This window comes from Drosophila hydei, unplaced genomic scaffold (genome assembly GCF_003285905.1).
Source record: "Drosophila hydei strain 15085-1641.00,03,60 unplaced genomic scaffold, DhydRS2 tig00000149-arrow-pilon, whole genome shotgun sequence".
Lineage (NCBI taxonomy): Eukaryota > Metazoa > Arthropoda > Insecta > Diptera > Drosophilidae > Drosophila > Drosophila hydei.
Window position 1 is genome coordinate 2,774,300 of NW_022045678.1, and position 11,014 is coordinate 2,785,313.

Sequence of the window (11,014 nt, forward strand, 5' to 3'; positions counted from 1 at the left end):
TGTAACTTACTGCTTAGAATTGATAAGAATTAACTATTTAACAAGTTTAGAAACTGCCAACGAAGTTTTATTATATACCAGCAACAATTACTCATATGTGGCATCTCATCTAAATACAATATGTGCATACTGAACATCTGCAGCATATAAATTTATCTTGCGACGAGCGGTCGCTGCTCGGGTTTCGGCGATTTGCAGTCGTGGTGTTTTGTTATTGGAGCAGCAGCAGCAAACAAGATTAAAAATAAACTATCTTGAAATGTTACTTCTTTGAATGAAAAAAATGCAAACAACGCAACTGAGCACGTCACAAACGCACAAATGCAAGAAAAAATGCAACAAAAATTTTAAAATATTTTTGTCAGGTAAGGTTAATGGTTATAAATGTAAAGACCCATTCACACACATGTATGTGTGTGCATGTATTAATATATTATATACTAATTTTTTCTTTTGACAGTCTACCATCCATATATTTAAATGAGGCGCTGATTTAAAATTAAAAGCAGTGAAACTCAACTAAAGCAGACAACGCGATAAATTCAGATATACAAGTAAAACAACGCATAACACGTTCAAAGTGAAGGTCAACGTCACAATAAACAACAAAAACAATAGCAACAAGGTGATAAGTAACGGCAACTGTGGCTGCCAAAAACGATAAACGAACAGCACCAGCTGCTTGGAATTGGAGCTAGCACTCAAGTACAAGCTTTAGCTCCCAACTCCAGTTCCGACTCCAGTTCCAGCCAAACGATAGGATGAGCTCGACTACATCGTCGATCGTGGCACAGCGTTTGCTGCTGCCATCTCTGCTCTCCCTGCTTCTGCTAATTGTTACCGTAATTAGCGATGATGCGAGCACGATGCCCACTCAAAACATGTCGCACAAGGAGCGCGCGGAACTGCGGTAATTAAATAAACACACATATTATAAAAATTTTATTACATGTCTTATTACTTTTGTAGTGAGGAGTCACGCGAAATGTTCTATCATGCATATCGTGCCTACATGGAGAACGCATATCCTGCCGACGAGCTGATGCCACTTTCTTGCAAGGGACGCTATCGCGGCGTGACGGCTTCACGAGGCGACATGGATGACATATTGGGCAAGTGAGTACAGCAAAAATACGTGTTGTAGATATTTGTAATGATTAGATAAAAACTTGATAGGTGTTAACTTAATAATCACATATTCATTGTTTGACAATCTAATTTCGATCAAGTATCGGGTATAAACAACATAATAAACTTTTCACAGACATGTTGTATTTATAAATTTTAAACCAAACTTTTAAAAACCATAATTTTTCATGCTTCCTCTCCGCAAATATCTAAATTCATAGATATTCAGCTGAGATGGTGCTTAGATTTAGATCAGAATAATTGCTTAGCTTGTTAACTATGATATCCGATTAACAGAACTGATAGTTTTTTTATAAATATCTGCTTTGCAGTTTCTCTATGACGTTGGTGGATACGCTGGACACGTTGGTGCTGCTTGGTGACTTTGCAGAGTTTGAGCATGCCGTTAAGCTGGTTATACGGGATGTGCAATTTGATAGCGATATCATTGTCTCAGTCTTCGAGACGAATATTCGTATGGTGGGTGGCTTGCTCTCAGCTCATATACTTGCTGAATATCTGCAAAAGCAGGCTGACGTGATGCACTGGTATAAAGGCGAAATGCTTGAGATGGCCCGTGAGCTGGGCTACCGTCTATTGCCGGCATTTAATACAACGACAGGAATACCGCATGCACGCGTTAATCTGCGATTGGGCATGAAGGATCCTCAGCTGAAGAAGTCACGGGAAACGTGTACCGCCTGCGCGGGCACCATTTTGCTGGAGTTTGCCGCATTATCGCGACTAACGGGTGATCCCATCTTTGAGGTGCGAGCGCATGCTGCAATGGATGCGTTGTGGAAACTGCGACATCGCGGCTCTGATCTTATGGGAACGGTTCTAAATGTGCATTCCGGCGATTGGGTGCGTCGTGATTCGGGCGTGGGTGCTGGTATCGATAGCTACTACGAATATTTGTTCAAATCCTATGTGCTACTCGGTGATGACAAGTACCTGGCACGGTTTAATCGCCATTATAACGCCGTGATGAAGTATGTTAGCGAGGGTCCTATGCTGCTGGATGTACTGATGCATCGGCCACATGCGAAGTCACGGAACTTCATGGACTCCCTGCTGGCGTTTTGGCCAGGACTGCAGGTGCTCTCCGGCGATCTAAAGCCGGCGGTGCAAACCCACGAAATGCTGTATCAAGTAATGCAGATGCACACGCTCATACCAGAAGCATGGACAGTAGATTTTCAAATACACTGGGGCCAGCATCATCTGCGACCGGAGTTCATTGAGTCCACGTATTTCTTGTATCGTGCCACTGGTGATCATCATTACCTTCAAGTGGGTAAGCGGGCTTTGAAGACGCTGCAGAAGTATGCGAAAGTCTCCTGTGGCTACGCAGCCGTTAACGATGTGCGCACCGGCAAGCATGAGGATCGCATGGATTCATTTGTGCTATCCGAAACCTTTAAGTATCTATTTTTGCTGTTCTCTGACCCACAAGATCTGATCATCAATGTAGATGAGTTTGTGTTCACCACCGAGGCGCATCTGTTGCCACTGTCTATAGCACAGCTAGGGAATTCCACGTTTAGTAAGTGAAATACGTAAAACCAAAAGCTTTATTAATTTTAATTATTGTTTACAGGCTTTCGGCAATCGGACGAACACAATGTACTCGACTTCATGCGCACCTGCCCCAGTTCCAATAAGCTTTTTCCTGAGAAAGTACGCAAACCATTGCGCAACTTCATTACGGGCTCGTGCCCGCGCACCATCAGTGGCAAGCGACTCAGCGCCCTGGATTTTCAGGCAAGCAATGCGGATCATCTTCGAGCTGTATACGACATGGGCATCACCATGGTTTCCGTAGGCGACCGCAGCCAAGGCAAGGTGCGGCTGTTTCATAGTTTCTATAATGTAAGTTTTATTTTGCTTCTTGAACTTGCTCCTTCGAGGCTTTCAAATTTTTTGTATATCTATACTATATAGTATATCCTCCATACTTTATCTTATTTATTCATTATTTTTATAGGCCAAGAGTCAAGAAGAAGGCGAAATGGGCTTGCAGTTTATGCAGGAAATGCTGGAGCTAACCAAAATGCAGAGCATGAACCAGCTGGCACAGCTGCAGGTGCGTAAGTCAAATGATAAGAATTGTCCGAAGAATTTCATTGTGGTGAGAATTTGAACGACTAAAAGAAACAAAAATTAGATTACCTATTTAATAAGCTTTGTGTACGATATTACTACTATATATAGAAATGTATATATAATTTTTTATCCCGTATATATTTTGTTTTGCAGGCCGTTGCTTATGCTGTGGATGAGCAGTCGCAGGACTGGACCGCTTTGATGGCCGGCCCATCACACTTCAGTCCAGAGCTAATCGGCGAACAGTTTGTCGAAGGTGAAATTGTGTTGGCCAATCCATTGCGCGCCTGCGACGAGAAGTTGGAGAATGCCAGCGATATATCTGGCAAAATTCTTGTCGCTGAACGGGGTGATTGCACGTTCGTGAGCAAAGCGCGTTTGGCACAAAAAGTGGGCGCCACCGCGCTGATCGTCTGTGATAATGTATCAGGTTCTTCCGGCGAGACGCAACCCATGTTTGCGATGTCCGGCGATGGTAAAGATGATGTCGCCATACCCGTCGTGTTCATGTATAGCCTGGAGTTTACAAAGCTGTCGGCGGCGATGCTGCGACGTCCGCAGTTGCGCGCCCGAATCATGCAAATGGTGGAGTTCAAGCGTTGGCAACTGGCCAAAGAGGCTCATCAGAATGAAACAGCGGCAGCAGCAGCTGCTGCTGCATTGGCTGCGGGGACGATGCCAAAGAAAAAGCCAGATAAGGAGTTGTAGTGATTGCTCAAAAGTGCGTATGGCCCCTCACTGTAACATTTCGATGTGGCGCCTTCTTAAGTTTTAAAGTGCTTTTCGCTAAACATTTCACTAATTATACAAACATATATATATATAAGTTTATAAATATTAACTTTCGTTCGCAGCAGCAGCCTGCGAAATTTCTTGTACTTTACCATATAAGTAAGAACTAAATTTAAAGCTCAATATTAATCCGATTGGGCTCATTAGCTCACAACCTCGATCTGTCGCCCAACTGTTAGCACGGTTTTTTAGCATTTGATTGAACATCTTACCGATATATGTTTCTTTAAAAAGCGTTGGCATAACTCAGCTTCCTAGTTAGGCAACTGCCGGGCTGTTCTATCTGATATGTATGATATATGGATGTATGCATATATTTTTAATTTGTATAGAATCGTACTTATAGACCATGAACATTCACCATTTTTATATGAATTTTACTTTCTTGTAAGTATATCATCTGTAAATATATTAGCTGGTAGTAAGAAATAAATATAATTCTAATAATTAGATCGTAATGTTGTATTTGTAAAGATTAAAAAAAAATGTGTAGCTGAAATTTATTAGTTCATATGCCAAAAAGTTTGAAATACATCATTTAAAATTATTCAATTGTGTTCCAATTAATTAAAGGCTGGATCGTTAGGAGAAGGGAGCGCCCAAGGGTAAAAATTAAAGATGTCATGTTTAAATTTATATATATTTATAAATATTCTCTTTTTATTCGGTTTTAAATTTGTAACTAAATTTAACACGACCTGCTTTCAATGTATACTTTATATATTTGCCTAAAGCAATGTTTTCTTTAAGAAAATAAAAATAAAAACGTTACGTAAAGCTTGACCTAAAAGCTTAAACTAAATTAAAAAATAAATCAACTGGTCTTCATACTTCCTATGCAACGATTGATATTGGATCCCCCTTGTTGGGCGATAAACATCTTACATACATCTTTGTATAGTTGTATGTGTGTATATATATATGCATGGCTTAACTTAAACAGATAACTATACTACTTCAAAAGCATCTGTGGTATTATACATTTAATTATATTTAATAGATGGTAGAATGCCACAAACAAATTTTGGTAAGCATTAAAGAATTTTTAAAATAACCAAAAACTATTTTCACTTGTCGATCCCACTCTGATTTAAAATGACGGGGAATTTAGCGTGTTTTCAGATGTTTGTCTTATGTTGTGTTGTTCAACCCTATTTATGTTGTCTCTACACCGGCAGCTGGGAAGAGACAACAGCTGATTTAACCGTATTTTTATGGTCTATAACCAGGTTCGGCAGATGCGCAGTGGCCAACTTCAATACATGATTTGAAATGCTATCCACGATTAGCGTACTCGGCGTCATGATTATAATCTGCGACTTTTGACGCGTGTAGAAACGCTGGTTGCCCTGCGGTGCTAAATATATTAGCTGTTGCGGATCCGACGTAGTTATCCAGATTTCATCGTCCGTTGGTGACTTAAGTATTACATGATCGCCTGTATTGATGGCAACCAACTGTGAATCAAATTGTGGCGAAGGGAGACGATGAACGTGCAATATACGATGCGTTGGTGCGGCATGCGACAGCTCGCAGGCAATGATACGTAATTCCGGCCATTTATTCGATTCCTTGACATGTTGATACAACACAAGTAGGCTGCTTTGATCCATTTCAAAGCTTGGAAAATGCATAACGCCCATATTCTGTCCCAAATCGAAGCCCAGATCATAATTCATTAACGTGTCACCACTTCGATGATCCCAAATAGTTATTCGCGTCTGTCCATAGCCAATCAAACGGTCCTCCATCAGACACTCAATATGTTTCAGCTCATGCCGCAGTTGCTTAAACTCCCGTATGCTGGCAAGCGTGTCAAGTGTAGGTGTCAGCGAGTACTTGCAAATGCCAGCCCGCGGCTTGCCCACCATCAAATCCTGCTGCCAAGCCATAACAAAGTATCGTGACTCCGTTATGCTCGTATAGACGACTTGATTCCAGTCACTAAATCGTAAACAAAAACATTATTTATACGTTTATAGGGGGATTGTTTGTATTCAGAGCTCACCAATTGACTGCATCAAGATGCACCGAGTGCAACTTGGGCCGCATCTCCTCCTCACAGTAATAGTAGACATTCACATATAACGATAGAAGCTTACTCTCACGCTTATGATGATCCAGCGGATGGCTGCGCATCTCAATGTAAACGGGCGTCGAGTTGTGCGTACACAAGCGATTGTCATACGGAGACGAAATTTCAATATCTTGATAGTGAGAGAAAATATTTGATAATAAATTAATAAATATAAAGCGGAGCTGTAGGCGTTACTCACCGTTTGTAACATGACGCATTCCACCTAAATATACCCATTTCTGGTTTAAGCATTCCGAGGATTTTTCTGAATCCGCAGATGACTTGCGTGTATTATCTTTTATGTTTGAGCTAAAAACATTGTTTTGTGAGATCGCCGTTCTGTGAAGCTCGTCCTTTGTTGGCTTCTGCAGTACATTAAAGACTTTCGAATACTTCCAAAATGAAATCAACTTCTCCTGCACCACAATGAGCTGGTCTAGCTCATAGTATATATAAAGCACCTTGCCATTCTTTCCCGCCAGCGGGTTGCTTAGCTCGGTTGATCCTTTTTTGAGGGACAAAAGGCAACCAACTGGTGGCGTTATGTGCGCATTTGGCATTTGGGATGTAGGAGCGTTTTGTGTTGTTCCTGCTGTTTGACGATTTCGTCTGGAAAAATGTGGAGTTCGCTGCGGAGGTGGCGGTGCCAATGGCGGATACGTTAACGAAGGCTTGCATTGTTTCTCAAAAGATGATGTGCCTTCGAAGAAGCTTGCAGATGGCGGCGGCATTTGCAACTTCGACTGTTGTTCTAGGTTCGGCTGCTGTGCAACAGGCAAATCCTTTGGTTGACGAATAACATTAACATAATGACGGACTGCTGCACTGTACAGCGGTGGACTAATGACAGAGCTATTCGTGATAAAGTCTTCGATATCCATAGCAGCTTTCGGAGACTTCCGTTGTCGCTGCTGTTTTACACTTATGTCAGGCATCTTTACGCCCTCGTCAGTATTCCTAGAACATTTAGACACGTGTTCTTCTTTACCTAACGCCGATGGCAGAGATTTGGCACGTAAACGCTTTCGCTTAACTGCATTTGGTTCGACTGTCGACAACTTCACCTTAGGTGGAGGCGGAGGGGGCGGTAACTTATCTGGATGATTATTTATCGAGGCCGCAAGGCTGATCACCATTTGTTCCGGCAGCGCTGTTGTCTTCTTAACTTTTCTTTTTAGAACTTTGGGCATTTTGGCTGGAGTCGAGCCACCGGCTAGCCGCTTGCCACGCCCGCTAGTTGCCACATCTGTCAGTTCGTAGGTCTTCAACAAGCTAACTTTGCGATTGCGCAGCAATTTCGAGTTCAAATGTGTGGTCGACCGCGTAACTAAATCTCGTTCATTTGGAGTATTCGCGATTATAGCACCGCCAGTGGTTCGACGGCGTTTCGATGCCTTGGACAACATCTTTTTGCCCACCTTGCGTAACGGTCTGACTTCTAACGGTAGTTCTGGTTTCCTTTTGTACTTCAGGTGCTCCGGCAATTCTGGCGTCAAACTTGTGTCCGGTACCGGCGTGGTGGCATTATTCATGGACTTCACAATGTAAATGGAAGGTTTGGTTTCACGTGCCTGTCGCAGACGGTTTTGCATACACTCGTGCAGCTCGTTTTGGGCTGGCGCTGCCGAGGCATACACCTTTGCAAATGCCGCCTCTAAGGAGATTGCATGATAGTCGGTGGGAACCATCATGCGATTGCCCTGATTTTGCCCCGGGTTATCAGGTTTAGCATGGCAATAGTATTCAATAGGTGGGCCACCAGTTGCAGGCTGTCTTGGGTATATGAATGAGGTGTTGTCGGTTGCCGGCGGTATCGTGATACCATCTAGACCTGTCCTCTTGGTACTAATAGCAATAGTATTATTGGTGATGGTGCTACTGTCATCGCTGATTAACTGGTTATTCTTTTCATGCAGCTGCCGTTGCTGCTGTTGCTGCTCCTCCTCTAGGTGGCCGTGCTGTTGATTCTGCTGCTGTACTCGCTGCTGCTGCTGCCGTTCTCTTCGCCTGCCACGAACATCGCTGCGCATTCGGTCCAGTTGCTGTTGCGTACGTACGCGAAGCGAACGGCGCGCCACATTGCTGTTGGCCAGTTCCCGCATGGCGGTAGCCACCGCATTTGCCGTTGCAAGCTCCGTGAGTCCAAGATAATTGCAAAACTCATGCTGCTTATAGAACTGCGCATCATTATGGAATTCAACGCTTTTTGCGCGCCCTTTTAGATATAGACAAATAAATTACAGGTTAGAGAAAGAAAGAGAGCCACTTCAAGAGTAAGATGGAAAATCATCAAGCGATAAATAGTAAACATATATTCATTTAATAATCGTTCGCAAGAGATTATTTAAGAAACTTACCTGATGGGCGACATTGTGATTCTTGTTGCTGCTGTATCAGCATATGGTTTTGGTCTACTTCTTCCTTGGTATCCTTTACTGGTACATCCAGCTGATGCTGAGTGGGTTCTCCTTGATGGTTTTGCTCTGCAACCGGAGTGTAGTCACGACATTCTTTGTACTCTTGTTGCTCAGAGGCCGCCGTGGAAGTAACCAAATCTGTAGTAGATGTTTCTTTTGATTCAACACACACTGACAAAATGGGCTGCGTCTGTGTTTTCTTCGGCATAGCTTCTGGTTGCTCTGGGTCGCAATTTAATCTGGGCACCAATGTTGCTGATGATGGATTAACCATTACTTCAAAACAATCATCATCGTCATCATCATCATCGAGCACAATCAGTTCGGTCTGCTGCACCGGCATTGAAGGCAGTAGGCGTCTATAGCATGGTCTCTTTTGCTTAAGTGCCTCAGGTGCTGCAGTTTCGTCGACCGCATCCTCCAGGGGTCCTTCTTGCATGCTCTGTGTCATTTTGGAAAAATTTTTTCGCATATATTCATAGAACTCGCTAAATTTTTGCGTGCCTGGCTCAGCCTCATGCTGTTCAAACACAGTCTCAAAGTTTTCTACGTCCTCGACAGCGTCGCAGCTGTTCGCACAGTTCCAGTTGGCCAACTTTTCGTTCAGGCTCATCTGCGGCTGCGACTGACATATGTTGGCCATCCGACGATCCATCGCCTCCGCGGAGAGCGTGTTCTTTAACAGAGGCATATATTTACGCTGCCTGGGTAAAGATTGTTCCTCCGCTGTCCCCACGTCATCGTGACAGTCATCATAGTCACTATCATTCGGCATGGACGTGGAACTAACTGGAAACTCTGTAGTGCTACTGTGGGGTATGGCGGCCGTAGCGGTACCTGTAGCTACAGTAGCTTGTTGATCCTTAACATCAATGGCATGCGGCTCCTCAATACTGCTGGAAATGTTGAGCTGCTGCTGCTGCTCCATGGCAACTTGTTGAAGCAACTCTAAGTTACTCTCCTCCTCATTTACTATACAATCGTCATCATGGTCCTCCAGCTCGTGGTCGTATACCTCACAAATATCCGGGCGTTCGTCCACATATGGGTCACTAATCTGATTTGGATCTTCTTCGTTTGCATCGAGCAATAGTTGTTGCTGTTGCTGCTGATGATGTTGGTTATGTTGGTGCTGCGGATCCAAGGCCGCATCACTGAGATAAACATTAGTGTCCGCACTGGGATCTTCGTACTCCTCAGCTGTACACAGGTTGGCACAATAGCTGACACCATTATTGAGCCGCTCTTGCTCATTGGTTGATTGTTGTTGCAGACCCAATAAGTAAGCACGTTCTATTTCATGATCAGTATGAACACCGTGAGCAGCCACTATAATCTCGCAACATTGGTCATCCGTCAGCAATACAACATTATCATCATCATAAATGACGCAGTCGGAGTGCGACTGATCAATAACATTTTGACAATCGATCGCGACCTGTTCCTGGATCGCTTGTTCAGACTCGTCAACATTGATATTACCATTCGTAAGTAAATAGTTGGCAGATGTGGTTGCCTCCATCACTGCCATTGGCGCAGCTAAAAAGAATTAAGAAATTACTGAGTTGTGGATGAAACGAGTCTGAGGCTCAACCTACTTGAAAGTTGTGCATTGAGATAACCACGATTTGACCTTTGACACTCAATGAACTTGTTCATGTTTCGGAACATGCCAAATATAAGTGGAGTGTTGCCAGCGTCCAGTGTCTCAGATGTATCGCCGTAGTCGCGAAATGTATCATCGAAGCCCTTGAAACCGTTGCTATCGGAGTTTGCTAACAGGCTGCGTATTTCCGAATCATCTGATATAAACTGCAGCATGTTGTCCCTTGAGGGATCCACATCGTGCACATTCTCATTAGGCTCTTGCAACTGTGGTGATGCCGCTGACGCCTGACCAAAATCAGAAACTGTTATCATTTCTTCTGTGCCGGCGGGCGGTGGTGAAAAGATGTTAAGCAGTCGCTCCTCGGCTGCAGCGTACTCTTTCCGAGAAGCTCCAACATGTACTGTTCCCCGCTTAGACATTTTTGATGTTATGAAATTACTGAGCACCGCGAATTAAGGGAAGCAACCAACACTTCGCCACTAGCTCACGATGCAGCGTTTTAAGCAAAGAAAGCCTTTGAGACAGATTTTTAAATTAAAGTTTTCGGAATTTAGCACGTGAAGTTTAAATAAAATAAATTAATCTCTCGGTTCTGTCCTCTATACAATGCCGAAACTGAATCTGACATGATGCCCGTAGGTTTGTTTGTTTATTAATTCTAATGCATACGCACACATTTTATTGTATTTCATTTTTTCTGGAGTCCATTTTATTTCCCTATTTTAAGAACGCACGAAAAACAAATTTCTTTGGGAGCAACAAATCGCGGCACTTGTCGGTATGTGAAGAAGAAGCATTGAGTATCGTTTATGCGCTACCCTTTATCGAGGTTTTGTATTCACACAAAATTACTACAATTTATTTTGTTTCTGACCTGACTTAGAC

At 43.2% G+C, this 11,014-nt stretch overlaps 2 protein-coding genes across 3 annotated transcripts; one reads left to right on the top strand and one right to left on the bottom strand.

Annotated features, from left to right (window-relative positions):
* The first annotated feature begins 158 nt into the window (after nt 1–158).
* Nucleotides 159–4,399, top strand: LOC111603906 (ER degradation-enhancing alpha-mannosidase-like protein 3). Of its 2 annotated transcripts, none has more exons than XM_023321724.2 (7): nt 159–365; nt 461–910; nt 970–1,116; nt 1,461–2,674; nt 2,729–3,000; nt 3,116–3,259; nt 3,388–4,399. In XM_023321724.2, the coding sequence occupies exons 2-7, from the start codon at nt 762–764 to the stop codon at nt 3,940–3,942; spliced, it is 2,481 nt and encodes an 826-aa protein (XP_023177492.2). In that variant the 5' UTR covers nt 159–365; nt 461–761; the 3' UTR covers nt 3,943–4,399. The 2 variants fall into 2 exon arrangements, with proteins under 2 accessions (XP_023177492.2, XP_023177493.1); XM_023321725.2 differs by having other exon boundaries at nt 160–365; nt 3,116–3,214.
* Nucleotides 4,400–4,968: 569 nt separating this feature from the next.
* On the bottom strand, nt 4,969–10,837 carry LOC111603905. Its single transcript, XM_023321723.2, has 5 exons — nt 10,119–10,837; nt 8,461–10,059; nt 6,303–8,318; nt 6,035–6,233; nt 4,969–5,970 (listed from the first exon to the last, which is right to left on the bottom strand). The coding sequence occupies exons 1-5, from the start codon at nt 10,546–10,548 to the stop codon at nt 5,193–5,195; spliced, it is 5,022 nt and encodes a 1,673-aa protein (XP_023177491.2). The 5' UTR covers nt 10,549–10,837; the 3' UTR covers nt 4,969–5,192.
* Nucleotides 10,838–11,014: the final 177 nt, after the last annotated feature.